Source organism: Octopus bimaculoides, chromosome 25, assembly GCF_001194135.2.
Source record: "Octopus bimaculoides isolate UCB-OBI-ISO-001 chromosome 25, ASM119413v2, whole genome shotgun sequence".
NCBI classification, from domain to species: domain Eukaryota; kingdom Metazoa; phylum Mollusca; class Cephalopoda; order Octopoda; family Octopodidae; genus Octopus; species Octopus bimaculoides.
Genome location: NC_069005.1, coordinates 30,238,240 through 30,253,003, shown reverse-complemented (window position 1 = coordinate 30,253,003; position 14,764 = coordinate 30,238,240). Strand labels below are relative to the sequence as shown.

General features: G+C 39.8%; 2 protein-coding genes across 2 annotated transcripts in view; one reads left to right on the top strand and one right to left on the bottom strand.

Moving 5' to 3' along the window:
* LOC106880766 (isoleucine--tRNA ligase, mitochondrial) overlaps positions 1-11,003 on the bottom strand; it is a 21,158-nt gene extending 10,155 nt beyond the window's left edge. The window contains exons 1-10 of the mRNA XM_014930864.2: positions 10,743-11,003; positions 8,886-9,008; positions 7,872-8,031; positions 6,892-7,040; positions 5,868-5,917; positions 4,718-4,830; positions 3,105-3,201; positions 2,378-2,487; positions 1,222-1,388; positions 720-810 (exon numbers count right to left, since the gene is read on the bottom strand). Coding sequence (XP_014786350.1) covers positions 720-810; positions 1,222-1,388; positions 2,378-2,487; positions 3,105-3,201; positions 4,718-4,830; positions 5,868-5,917; positions 6,892-7,040; positions 7,872-8,031; positions 8,886-9,008; positions 10,743-10,982 — 1,300 coding nt within the window. The 5' untranslated portion in view covers positions 10,983-11,003. The remainder of the gene's footprint in view (positions 1-719; positions 811-1,221; positions 1,389-2,377; positions 2,488-3,104; positions 3,202-4,717; positions 4,831-5,867; positions 5,918-6,891; positions 7,041-7,871; positions 8,032-8,885; positions 9,009-10,742) is intronic.
* A 2,972-nt stretch (positions 11,004-13,975) lies between these two features.
* The window catches only part of LOC106880787 (scoloptoxin SSD14), an 83,882-nt gene continuing 83,093 nt past the window's right edge, over positions 13,976-14,764 (top strand). The window contains exon 1 of the mRNA XM_052976654.1: positions 13,976-14,257. Coding sequence (XP_052832614.1) covers positions 14,240-14,257 — 18 coding nt within the window. The 5' untranslated portion in view covers positions 13,976-14,239. The remainder of the gene's footprint in view (positions 14,258-14,764) is intronic.

Sequence of the window (14,764 nt, the reverse complement as noted above, 5' to 3'; positions counted from 1 at the left end):
CATCGACCCCAGTACTTGACTGGTACTTGTTTTCCCCAACCACGAAAGGATGAAAGGCAATGCTGACTTCAGCAGAATTTGAACAAAGAGAGCCTGAAGAAATGCCATGAAGCATTTTGTCAGGCATGCTGCTGCTGCTGTTGCTAATTAGCATTTAGAATTAGTGATAATAATTATAAATGCCTTGATACAGAGCCAGGCACTGGCTCTCATGGCTTCTGATGTCAACTGATTGGAAGTGTTATCATGTACATGTTTTGTCTTGGTATAAAAAGATGGGCTACAGCAAATACTCTGCTCAATACCACAGATTTGCTTGTCAGTTGCTTGACCATAACCAGACGAGCATCTCCCTTAGTAGCTGATGATATGTGCATCTCTGATCATGAGCAGAAGTAGTGAGGGAGCATCATAGCATCATAGGAATTCTTTGGGGTTTGAATAATTCCCCTCTGAAAACATGGGTGCTTCGTTCATCATCCTTAAGCAACCCTTATTCAGAGACCTTTTGAGTGGGATGGGCTACTTGACCCGAAGAAAATTCAAACTGTGCCTCCACCTGCAAGGTCATGCACTATTTATCTTGATATAAGATCACCATGTATTCCCTTTTGAGAGGGGAATACATTGAATAAAATCATAATTAACTGATCCTCCTGTATTTTCTTTTACCCAAAACTGACATGTAAAGAGTGTGGAAAATACAATAGTATACACACCAGTTTCATTGGCATCTTTCCCTACGACCTTGTTAGCAAGTTGAGGGCCTGCTTCTGGTGAATAGCTGCCATCTTCCCTGATTAATGATTTCTGAAAAGAAGAATTTAAAGATGGAAATAGAGTATCAGCAACCAGGTGTTGGATGTATGATGAACAGCGTTAATTTACACTACAATGAACAATGCTTATTTACAGTACAATGAACGACAATAATGTGACAAGGTGACCATATGTGATTGTGTGACAAGCTGACCATGTATGACTGTGTGACAGAATGAAGTGCAACTGTGTGTAACAGGGTGACCATGCATGGCTTGTGTGACAGGGTGAGCAGGTTTGCCTGTGTGACAGAGTGACCGTGTGTGACTGTGTGATAGAATGATGAAGTGTGACTGTGTGTGACAGGGTGACCATGTGTGACCATGTGCAATTGTGTGTTATGTTTGCAAGACAGTGACCATATGTGGTCGGTCAGTTGATAAATTTCCCATCAGTACTTACAACAGATAGTCCATGGTCAATAGCAAGATGGAAGTCCTCATGTCCATGGGCTGGGGCTGTATGGACGAGGCCGGTTCCCTTTGTTGATGTCACATGACTGGCTGAGTATACTGGCAGTTCTTCGTTGTTGAGTGGGTGGCAGTATGTCATCGACAACAGCTTCGAACCTGGTTTTGAACAACAAAAACAGCATTAATTACAACAACAGTAGTGGTGGTGGTGGTGGTCATGGTAGGAGTAGGAGTAGTAGTAGTCAAATACAGTCACCCTGTCACATACAACATTGCCTTTCAGCTTCCCAAGGGTTCATAATATGAAGAAACACTTCTCTTTTGGGTGGATTTTATCTCAGTTGATGGAATTTATTTGAAACTGAAGAGTCATCTAACTAGCTTTTTGAAGTTCGTATACAGCAGCATCTGACCATGTGCATTTTTTACTTAGTAAGCAGAGAAGTGCTTGGAACACATAACATGGTCGTTTGCTGCTCAAACTCACATATATATACTTACATATAAGAGACCAAACTGTACGTACGCCGCTATATATATATATATATATAAAATGGGACAAGAACGCAAAACATCCAGACAGTTAGGTCATTCAAGAAAGGGACAACAAAACATCCAGATAGACGATTCAAAGAAAACAAGGTTGGGTCATTCGGAGTTTTCTTTCCTCAGTCAAGTTCCAGATTATCTTTGCAATTTCGGCTGGTTATACTCGAGATTGCTCCAATCTGGCCAGCCCCAAGGAAAAACTAAGCTAAGAGCATTAGATTCCTTGGAAGAAACCAATGCTCTTAGCTTAGTTTTTCCTTGGGGCTGGCCAGATTGGAGCAATCTAGAGTATAACCAGTGGAAATTGCAAAGATAATCTGGAACTCGACTGAGGAAAGAAAACTCCGAATGATCCAACCTTGTTTCCTTGTATCGTCTATCTGGATGTTTTGTTGTCTCCTTAGTGAATGTCAACGTTTGTGTCAGTGCATGTATATGCATGAGTGTGCATGTGCGAGTGCTTGTGTGTGTCAGTGTGTATGCATCAGTGTATGTGTGTGTGTGTGTGAATGTGTCGTGTATGTATGCCTGTGTGTGTGTGTGTTGGTGTATGCAACAAGACGACTTGCAAGAGACTGAGAGAGAGAGAAACTCACCTTCAAATGTCAGTGTTACCTCAGTGGGCGACGCCAGTATGTCTTTAAGAGTTGGGACAAATTCCTCGCAACATATGTACATGGTGTCTGCAGTTTCCACACAGCAGTACCTGACAAACACGAAAGACAGTTACAGCTTAGTAGTAGAAGTAGTAGTAGCAGTAGCAGCAGCAGCATTGATGATTAATTCAAATATGCACCCATTCTCTTACACTAGTAGCTAGCTCTGGCTAATCCAACCCTATGTATGTGTGTGGGTGTAGGAGTAGTGTGTATAAGGTGAAAGTATGTGTGATCATTGCCAGCGTCACCTTACTGGCAGCTGTGCAGGTAGCATGTAAAAAACACCATTCGAGTGTGGTTGTTGCCAGTACCGCCTGACTGGCCCTTGTGCCAGTGGCACGTAAAAGCACACACTACACTCTCAGAGTGGTTGGTGTTAGGAAGGGCATCCAGCTGTAGAAACTTTGCCAGATCAGACCGGAGCCTGGTGCAGCCTTCTGGTTCACCAGTCCTCAGTCAAACCGTCCAACCCATGCCAGCATGGAAAGCGGACATTAAACAACGATGATGATGATATAAATATAAGATATGAGGAGTTTGTTTCTTTTCTACAGGGTGACTCAAACTAATAGACATGTGATCTGAGTGCTCAAATTAGTATGTGACTAAAATTCCAGTTTGAACTGCAGTTGACGATGTGAAAAAAACTCTGGTGATAACTTACTTAATGTCAGCGCCAAAACAAATTGCTTGGTTGGCTGGAATCGTCCATGGTGTGGTGGTCCAAACAAATAATTTAACAGGTTTTTTCAGTATTTTGCCTTAAAAAACAGAAATATATAAACATGAAAAGCTATCGCTGTTGAACCTGTTTAATAATCCTTTCTACTGGAAGCACAAGGACTCAAATTTAGGGGAAGGGATTAAGTCGATTACTTTGACCCCAGTGCGTAACTGGTACTGATTTAATCGACCCTGAAAGGATGAAAGGCAAAGTCGACCTCAGCAGAATTTGAACTCAGAATGTAAAGATGGACGAAATACCACTAAGCATTTTGCCTGGTGTGCTAACGATTCTACCAGGTCACCACCCTAATTGAACCGCTTTAATAATGATATGTATATTTATCAATAATTTATAATAATAATAAAATGCCTTGGTGCAGTGCCAGGCAGTGGCTCTCATGGCTTCTGATCTTAACTGATTGGAAGTGTTATCATGTACATTGTTTTATCTTGGTATAAAAGATGGTCTACAGCAAATATTCTGCTCAATACCACAGATTTGCTTGTCAGTTGTTTGACCTTAACCAGTTGAGCATGTCCCTCAGTGGCTGATGACATGTGCATCTCTGATCACGAGTAGAAGTAGTGGAGGAGAATCATAGCCATGTATTGAGAGGAATTCTTTGAGGTTTGAATAATTCACCTCTGGAAATATGGATGTTTTGTTCAACATCCTTAAACAAACTTTATTCAGGGACCGTTTGAGTGGGATGAGCTACTCGACCTGATGAAAATTCTAACTGGGCCCCACCTGCAAGGTCATGCACTGTTTATCCTGATATGAGATCACCATGTCACACACATATGGTTTTGATGCATGTGCCTGGCGTACCCTCATCAGACGGGTAGTCATGATGGGTATATTGGGCTTTGTATATTTGTACCCCAGTGTCACTTTGATGGCAGGTGTTGTTCTCTCACTCAATAACAATAATAATAATAACAGTTTTTCCCTCTACTACAGACACAAGGTCTGAAATTTGCAGGGAGAAAGCCAGTCAATTGCACTGACCTCAGTACTGGAGTGGTACATATTTTATCAACCTTAAAAGGATGAAAGCCATGGAGGGAGGATGTTATATGATGGTGATGATGATGATGATTACATATACATATATATATATACACACACACGGATGGCAACACCAGGCTCCAGTCTGATTTGGCAGAGTTTCTACAGCTGGATGCCCTTCCTAACGCCAACCACTCAGAGAGTGTAGTGGGAACGTAAAAGCACCCACTACACTCTCTGAGTGGTTGGCGTTAGGAAGGGCATCCAGCTGTAGAAACTCTGCCAAATCAGACTGGAGCCTGGTGTTGCCATCCGGTTTCACCAGTCCTCAGTCAAATCGTCCAACCCATGCTAGCATGGAAAGCGGACGTTAAACGATGATGATGATGATGATGACACATATACATGTAAACATACACACACACACACACACACACATATATATGTATGTATAATATATCAAAATTTAATTTCAAAGTAGACAACATTTTTAGTGGAAGCGATGGCAAGAAGAAGAAGACATTAATGAAATTCCATACCTTCACTCAGTTGTACTAAACCCTCTGGAATCGTTAGAGCATCAAATGTCAGCCATAGTGACTGGCTGACATGTTTGGTGTTATAAATAAGCTCAGACTCGGCAAGTGCTGTCCTGGAAAGTTAAACAGAAAGGTGAGAGATTCCAGCGATCAAACGATTTAACGATTTGGCTCATTTGTTTCCGTACTCATGTGAATGTATGTATTTATTATCTGTGTGTGTGTGTGTGGAGGGGTGGTTGTGTATTTATATGTGTGTGTATTTGTAGGTGCTGCTTTGGCGTGTGATCTACAAGGGAGATTACTTTAAGTTACTTTTTAGTTTATTTTCAATTTCTAAAATCTCCCTTGTAGATCAAACTATGCTAACAATTTTTTAATACAATTCCAATTAACCATTATCATCATCATCATCATCATCATCATTTAGCGTCCGTTGTCCAGGCTGGCATGGGTTGGATGGTTTGACTGGGTTGGCACACTGGAAGGCTGCACCAGACTCCAGTCCGATTTGGCATGGTTTTCTATGGCTGGATGCCCTTCCTAACACTAACCACTCTGAGAGTGTTATGGGTGTTTTTACATGCCACCGGCACAGGTGCCATTTACGTGACACCAGAGTGCGTTTATGTGCCATCAGCATGGGTGTCAATTTGCATGACACCAGTGTCTGCCATGACTGTGATTTTGCTCGGCTTGATGGGGCGTCTTCTCAAGCACGACATAATGCCAAAGGTCTTGGCCATTGCCTCCATGAGGACCAACACTCGAAAAGAACTCAACCACTTTGCATGTTTAATTTTAAAAATTCAATAAGATTTTTTAAACATCAAATGCCTATGGGGTCCACCTGAGTAAAAAAGGGATCAAAGGGGTCCACAGGTAAAAGAATGAGAACCACCGATATAAACAATCGATGTTTAACTTTAATCTACAAATAATACAAACAAAAAAAAAATCAGAGAAATATATTCTTGCTACACGCATATGGCAAAGCATTGGTCTATACACAGCTTTGGCAGTGAAGAACCATTGAAAGCTGGGTGACGGGTGGTTGTGGTGGTACTTATGGTGCTCTAGCATGGCCACTGCCAAATTTGCTGGAACCAGTAAAAGAAAATGAAATATAGTTAATAAAAAAGATGATTACCTTGATGATGGAGACCAGTATACTGGCATAAAATCTTGGTAAATTAAACCCTGCAAGTAAAATTAGGATTAAAAAGAAAAACATGAATAGGTTTTAGTTTTCTTAGGGGGTTTTTTTTTATTAATTTTTTTTTTTTTTGCAAAGTCAGAGGTGAAAAAAATAAGCAAAGAATTTAAAAATGAAATAAATAAAATTAAAATAGTTGACATTTTGAAATTTTTCTTTGTGAATGGACATTTCTTAATCCCCTTAGAATTTTAATCTGCCATATTCAGCACTAGTATATTCTACCTACTTTTGATCAAACTGGCCAGATTCATCCTCTCGCACCTACCCTACAATGTCATTCTAAAAATAAACAATCACCTCGTTGGAATCTTGAAACTATGAGATAAGGCAGAATTAATTCAAAAGGAATGTGGATAAATAAACATGACATTTGACAGAGTAATCTGAATGTTAAAGGGTAAAGGCAGGAGCCCCCTCCCCCAATCACCGGGCCAGAGACCAGCACCAGTCCATGAGTGATTCGGTACCACAACACAGAGAAAGAATGAATTTTAAAATTTTATTTTTATTTTATTGACTATTACAGTCTGCAGAGTGTTTCTGCATTATATATGTATTATATACAAAGAGGTACCCAAAAGTAACCGGAAACATCGTCTGTGGGACAAGCCCATTGCATTTTAGGCTTTCGGTGCTAGAAGCCACTTGATACAACCCTCAGTCTGCCGAGCAGTAGCGTCTGGTGCGGTCGTACTGCCACGTGGTGTGTCTTTGTGTTTGTCCACGTCCCCCACTGCCTGACAACCAGTGTCGGTTTGTTTATGTCCCCATAACTTAGCAGTTTGGCAAAACAGACCAAAAGAATAAGTACCAGGCTTTAAAAAAATAAATAAAAAAGTACTGGGATCGATTTGTTGGATCAAACCCTTCAAGGTAGTGCCCCAGCATGGCCACTGCCCAACGAATGAAAAAAAAAAGGAAAAGATAAACGATACAATGCTCATTGATCACTTACCTTCTTATAGAGACTGTAAAAAACATTGAGCTGACAGCTGGAATATTTTGGGTCCATGGTCAAATAAGGTGTGTTCCAGTCCCCTAAAATACCCCACCTTTTGAATGTGGCCTTTTGTTGCTTGATGGCTCCTTTTGCAAACTTTCGAGCTGCAAGAACAACCAGGAAATATAATACATCATGAGACAACTTCACTAATATATTCACCTCTCTCTCTCTTTCTCTCCCAAAGGTAATCATGTTTCTCCTCTACTGTCCCCAATACTACTCCCCACTCAGTAAAGGAGGATCTTGTCTTGTCTTGCAAATTACTTGGGGACACCACTGCTGCTGGTGCCACATAAAAAAAAAAGCACCCAGTACCCTCTGTAAAGTGGTTGGCATTACGAAGGGCATCCAGCAGTAGAAACCATGCCAAAACAGACAGCAGAACTTGGAGCAGTCTTCTGACTCGCTGGACCCTGCCAAACTGCCGAACCCATTCCAGCATGGAAAACAGACATTAAATGGTGATGAAACAACATGGGAAATTTTATGTGGTTGCTTAATTAGCTGGAAATAGCAATTCCCCACCTCAAAATATGCTGTTGTGCTTTGTTGGATAAAATAGTCTTAGGTATGCGTTAAATGGAAGGATGGGCCTGGCCAGAATGCCTTTGAGTTTAAGTGTGTGTGAGTTCTGTGGTGTGATTGTACATAACAGTTATGTGTATGTGCGCAAGTGTGTGTGTATGTGTGTGTGTGAATGACTACATACAACAATGTGTGTGTGCGTGAATGACTACATGACTACATGCATCTATATGTGTATATAAGTGAATGTGTGTGTGTGTGTGTGAAAGTGAACGGGCGTGTATATGTGTATGCGAATGTGTGCATACAAATAACTATGTGGATGCATATGAGTGTGTGGAGTGATTGCGAGTTACACAACAACAACACACTCTGAAGAAGGAAAAAAAAAAAACAAAAGACCTTACCTCGATCTCTGATGGTCAATGGACGAAGATCATTCACTGCATTGTCTTTCTGCTTGATGGCTTTCAGTTCAATGGGCAATCCATGGCAGTCCCAACCTGGGCGATATCCAATTCTGTACCCTTCTAGCAGTTTGTGGCGGTTCACAATATCTTTTAAAATCTGTTCAATAAATAAAAACCGAAACTATCTTGAAAACCACAGGCAAAAGCCAACATCGTTTTTAACATTCACTTTTCCACGCTGGGATGGGTTGGACAGAATTTGTCGAGGCAAATTTCCTACAGCTGGATACCCTTCCTGTTACCAACCCTCAGTCATTTCCAACTCAGGTAATATTTCTCCATAACCAGACGTGTTTCCACACAAGATTGGAAACAAATGACACCACTTGGATGACAGTGAAACTTGTTTACAACTACCATGTGATGTCAAGGCAAAGAGATACTCACACACACATACACACACACACACATACATATGCATACATATGAATACATGCTTGTGTGGGTCAGATAGAATTTGTGGAGGTAGATTTTCTCCAGTCAGATGCCCTTCTTGTCACCAACCATCACCTGCTTCCAAGCAAGGCAATATTTCTGCATGACTAGACATGTTTTTCATGGAAGACTGAAAACACACAACACCACCCGAATGATAGTGAAACTCATTGCAAACCATCAAATGATGTCAAGACAAAGATATATACATACATGCACACGCACTCACATATACATACATTACATATGTATGATGAGCTTCTTTCAGTTTCCAAGTCTGCTTATAAGGGCTTTGGTTGGCCCGTGACTATAGCAGAGGACACTTGTCCATGGTACCACACAGTGGAACTGAACCCAAGACTACACGGTTAGGAAGCAAGCTTCTTAACCACACAGTCAACCACATATGTGCCTACACTGATATAGATAAAGAGATAGATAGACAGACAGGCAGATTGATAGACAGACAGACAGATAGATATGAAAGAGAAAGAATATATTTACTGCTTTAGTTACCTTGTTGACAGCATGCCCAACATGTAGTAATCCATTGGCATATGGAGGTCCATCATGTAAAACAAACTCTGGTCGTTGTTCCTGGTTTCTTTGCCATTCATAAAGTTTGGAAAAACCAGTTTTCTAGCAAAAATAAAGAAGAAAGCAATGTTGTATGTATGTATATATATATATCAATAATATATCAATAATAATAATATATATATATATATATATATATATATATATATATCAATAATGATAATATATATGTATATATATATTAATAATATATATATATATATATATATATATATATATATATATCAATAATAGACAATGGACAAGACCAAGAGACCAACCAAGACAAAGACAGCAAGATGACCTCACCCACTATCTGGAGCCTACATGGCCATGGCTGGCCAGAAACAAACAGTAGTGAAAGAAGTCCAGTGAAGGATCCCTCCTTCAGGATTAATGAAGCCCTGATTGAAATGAGATGAGTTGAGTTGAATTAGAAAGCTTCAAAAGGGACAGGGCATTAATCTCACTAGTCTGGGAGGGTCGGTGATTGTCATGAGAGTGACTCTTCCTCCAGACTCAAAAAGTACAAAGGAAAAAGAAAAGACACAGATAGAGACCAGGTTGTTATAGTGGTGGTGTCATTGTGATTATTGTTATTGTGACCCACTTTTGACTAATTTCAGATCTTGTGCTCACATGAGGGCAGCAACTTGACAGAAACGGTGAAGCAAAGAAAACAGAAATGCCTGGCAGTGCTTAGAGCTGCTGAATTCAAGCCACACGAAAATCAACAGTTCTTTTCATCCCAATAACACCAATTGATTATGTCGCAACTAAACGAGCCTGAGCAACTCCCCAGCTTGCCAGCTCTTGTCAAACCGTCCAACCCATGCCAGCAAGGAAAACGGACGTTAAATGATGATGATGATGATGACGACGACGATGTACCAAAATGAAAACAGGAACCTTTCACAGGATGCTCACGGCCGGAACGCCTTTGATTATAATTCTGCTCAATCAGAACTGGCCTGGGAGCTAAACAACTTCAACAGACACAAACTAATGAGGGAGCTTCAACGGGAAGGTCACGGGTGGAAGGTTTGTGGTCGTAGGGATTCTGGATCGGAGTTCACCTGGGGCTAAACAAAACAATAACAGCAATAAGCTAGGGTTGATTTAATGGACGGTAAGCTTTAATTAGGCAAAATTCGGTTGCAACCCATTACGTTCTGAGTTCAATTCCTACCGAGGTCAACGCTGCCTTTCATCATTTCCGGAGTCGGGTGTGAATCAACGAGCTCCCGCCCTCCAAATATTCCACGCATTTTAGAAACCACAATTATTTGACAAAATACGTTCTGAGTTCAAATACGCCGGGGTTAACTTTGCTTTTCATCCTTCTGGGGTCGATAAAATAAAATACCAGTAAAAAAAAAAAACTAGGGTCAATTTAATTAACAAACCCTCCACCCGCTAAAATTTCAGGCCTTGTACCCATAGTAGAAAGGATTATTATTATTATTATTATTATTATTATTATTATTATTATTATTATTGTTGTCATCATAATAAAGATCGAAGTGAATTGGTTGCTGAAAGCAATCGAAGCATGATAGACCCCTTCACGTAAAGTTATGCTACGTTCTTTTACGTTCAGAGTTCAAATCCTGCCGATGTCGATTATGATTTCAACCCTTCTAAGGTCGATGAAATAAAGTATTTAATCAAATAATAAGGTAGCGACAAGGGAGGGGGAACACGGGAAATCACCACTACCATATCCTTGGCCTTGTACCTAAGTCCAGAAATCATCAACATTATTACAACAAACGTAAGTGATATGTGATTCCTTACTTCTTGAATAACCTTTTCTCTCTTAGCAGCGGCTCCGTCGCGAAGCGTTAAGGTCAGTTTGGTTTTGGGAAGGCTGAGTAATAAATTCGTTTTCTTTTTCTCACTACCCTCGTTATTGCTCTCATTGCTGTCCTGTCTCTTGTTGCTGTACCCCCGGGTAGAGTGCAAGCTGGGGGTGAAACGTGAGTGCAGCGACTCGGCAAAACCCAGGAGCCGCGTGCGAGAGATCGTAACCAACATGTTTTCATGTCAGGCAACCAATCTTCGAACGGAGCTAGCAGCTTTTACATAACAAAACACACGATATTCTAGTTTCGTATTTTTTTATTTATTAAAAGGAGCCCCTTTATTTTCTCTGGAGATGCAAGGTGCAGCTGATTAAATTAACTCCCTCATGTTTGAACTAGTATTTATTTCATTGAGAGATGAAAGATGAAGCTGATCGCGGCCGCATTTGAACTAGAAAGATGAAAGTAAGTAACTAACTACCGCAATGTATTTATTTTAGCCGTGTAATTGTATTTATTGACATGGTTTCGTTCAGTCTTCATCGCTACCAGAAAATTCTTCCTATTTCGACAGGCAAATGAATACAAATATTAATCTGTTTTTATTCCAGGGTTCTTAATTACAATTAAATAACTTCCTAATGTAAATTGTTTTTTTTTTCCTTCCTGTTTTACTTCTGTATTCATGAATGCAACGAAAACCTGTCTTCGTTGATGCGACCATTTAACAACATAATGGTACAATAACAGCAATCGTCGACGTTAATTTCCATATTTTATCGACAAAATGAGGAGTGGGGAGCAAAACTCTACTCCAGTGAGACAGTGGACCTGAGAAAGTAAAAAGTCGAAAAGCTATTTCACACATTCTCTTACAGTCAGCTTTTAAATCGACGCCGATAACTAAATTATTGCTTTCTTGTCGGAAACACAATTACAAGACAGGGGAGATAACTCTCAGTAGCACTGATAATTTTTCTTTTTGCTCAATCGAACACTCTTCTCATAAGATTAGGCTGCTGAGCAAATGACAGTGCTTCCGGGCCGATCTTTGTCAACATACATTTGTATGACATACAACTGTATGACTAGAAAAGAACAAGTAAAGAGGTTCTTTAGAAGTGCATGTGAACTGAGATTCTCTTAAATTGAAGTGGCATTCACAAAAGGATCTAAAACGTTTTTGTTAGGTCTTTTCGAAAATGACCCAACGTCAGTGGACATGTTCGCTTTATTTTGTGTGAATTTGTATTCGTTGTGTGTCTCGAGGAGTTTTTGACTGCAGTTCAGTGAAAGACGTCTCTTTGTAGAAATTTTAATTTTGATGACTTCCTCCATCAAATCGCTGTTGTTCTTTCAATGGACAGTGAACTTGATGGGAAGGAATCAGGGGGGGGGGGGCTGTGTGTTTGTCAACTTGTTTAATTGTTCCTGCAGTTGTTGTTTTTTTATGCTTTCTTATGTAGTTGTGGTCATATATGTGAGTACTTGGTTTTGTTGTCATGAGGGTGGTGGTTAGAGCAGAATTCAGTAATGGAGATGGGTTGGGCTTATGTGTTTTTCAGCTTGTTTAATTATTTCTGTTGTTGTTCCTGCAGTTTCTTTGTTTCTTTGTTTTGTACTCGTCCTTGTGAGTGTTGGTTATGTTGGTATGGTGGTGGTGGTTGTGGTGGGAGCAGAGTTCGATATAATGGGTTTTCTATATCTCCATTTTCACTTTCATTTAGAGTTGGCTTCTTTTTTTCTTTTCTTTCTTTCTGACAAAGGCTTTTTGCAACAATTCCATCTTGCTCTCATCGCAAAATGTGGTTTCTTAAATAAAAGCCAATCAGGAGATAAAATAGGAGTGTCCAAGTGTATCTTAAAAGTTAAATGAAATGACTCTGATCTCAGGTCATTGAGAATTGACTTGAGGCTAAACAAAAACAGCAATACAATTAACAAGAACAATATGACCATCACCACCTCTACCAACAATACCCCCCAGCATAACCAAAATCAGTACAATCAACACTAGCACCACTATTAACCCACCAACTTTTGAAGGATCAACTGGAGATGACAATAACAGTATCAACGTGACTACAATGACTGTAGCTACAGATGTTGTATGTCAATACAACAAGGTGTATGTGAGTGTGTTTGTGGGGTGGGGGTGAGAAACTAGAGTATGATTACCTGGTAATATACTGTACAGGAATTACAGTATATTACCAGGTTCATGGGCACTTTGTTCCTTGTACCTCTCACCTGATCCACAATAACTGCATGCTCTACTTTCTCTTTCCCATGACCACTTGTTGGGGGTGGGCATATGGCATAGTGATTAAAATGCACGGGCTACTAACCCCAAGATTCCAAGTTCGATTCCAGGCAGTGACCTGAATAATAATAATTGTAGTAGTAGAGGTAGTGTTGGGTGATTTAGGGATGCTGGGAGATAGTGTTCTTATTGTTGTTGTTGTTGTTGGTGGTGGTGGTGGTGGTGGTAGTAGTGGTAGTGTTCTTCTTAATTGTATTGTTGTAGCTGATTAGCTTCAAGTCAATCCTCATTGACCTGAGATCAAAAGCATTTCATTCAACTTTTAAGATACACTCAGATACTCCCATATTATCTCATGCCATTGTCTTATTTCATTTTGAGCTGCTAATCTTGTTAATATTGTTGTTGTTGTTGGTGGTAGTGGTGGTAGTGGTCATTAAGAAGCTGGTGAGGTGGGAATGGTGGTGATTGTTTTGGTTTTGGTTTTGGTGGTGATGGTCGTAGTGTTGGTGAAAGTGGCGATGGTGAAAGTGAAGGTTGAGTTACGCAGGCAGGCAGGCAGGCAGGCAGGCAGACAGACAGACAGACAGACAGACAGACAGATGGATGGATGGATGGATAGATAGATAGATAGATAGAAGCTGAAAGAAGCCCTTTGTGTGTGTGTGTCATCACTGCTTGACAGCCGGCGATGGTGTGTTTACGTCCCCGCAACTAGCAGTTCGGCAAACGATACCGACAGAATAAGTACCAGACTTAAAAACGAAAAACAATAAGTACTGGAGTCATCGGTTCGTCTGACTAAAATTTCTTCAAGAAGGTGATTGCCCCAGCAGGGTCGCAGAGTGAAACAAGTAAAAGACAAAAAAGAAGAAAAAAAAGAAACAAACAAACAAAAAAAAACAATAGATAGCAACACACGACATCGAGTAACACTGAATGAATAATGACTTGAATAAAAGCGGCCATAATCAGCACTACATTGACTTATAAGAACAACAGCAGCGATATATATATATATAGGTTCAGACCGCTAGATGCACTTATACTAACACCCTGTCGAATACGATAGCAAACTACCAGAATTACAAAAAGAACAACACAGCAACTGCTTGCTTACGTCCGTCCGTCCGAGCGGACGAACACAGTTTTTAGTTGAGTGTGTTAGTTAGTGTGAAGAAAATATACAAATATATTTGATATTTGTGAAGTGATTATTTAAAGCCATGGACACAGATTCGGAGGTAAGTTCTTCATTTAGGATAGAAAGTGTTAATCGATTTCTTTGTTTGTTTGTCTCAGACTATCTATTTATCGCTCTTTCAGTCTTTCTATGAATCTCTCTCTATCTATCTATCTACATACATACACCAGAATAAGCATATAAATGCGAAACAAGGTGGTCTGTTTGTCTCTTTGTATGTCTATCGACCAGTCGATCGATGTTTTAATCAAATCTGTATAATCTATGTAACTATTTGTGTGCGCATCTGTACGTTTAGACAAGTTGAGAGAAATTTCTCAACTAACTTGAAGCGAATATGTAATACATACATGCAAATCTATATATATATATATATATAATATATATATATATATATATATATATATATACGATTAAACCTTGGGAGAGGCATTATGCCGGTAATAAACACACGCACTGGTTCAGTCCTTTATTAATTTATATAGTTTTTTGTTAAATTATTTCATTGCACTCTTGCAATCTCTTCAGTAACTTGTCTCTCCAACAC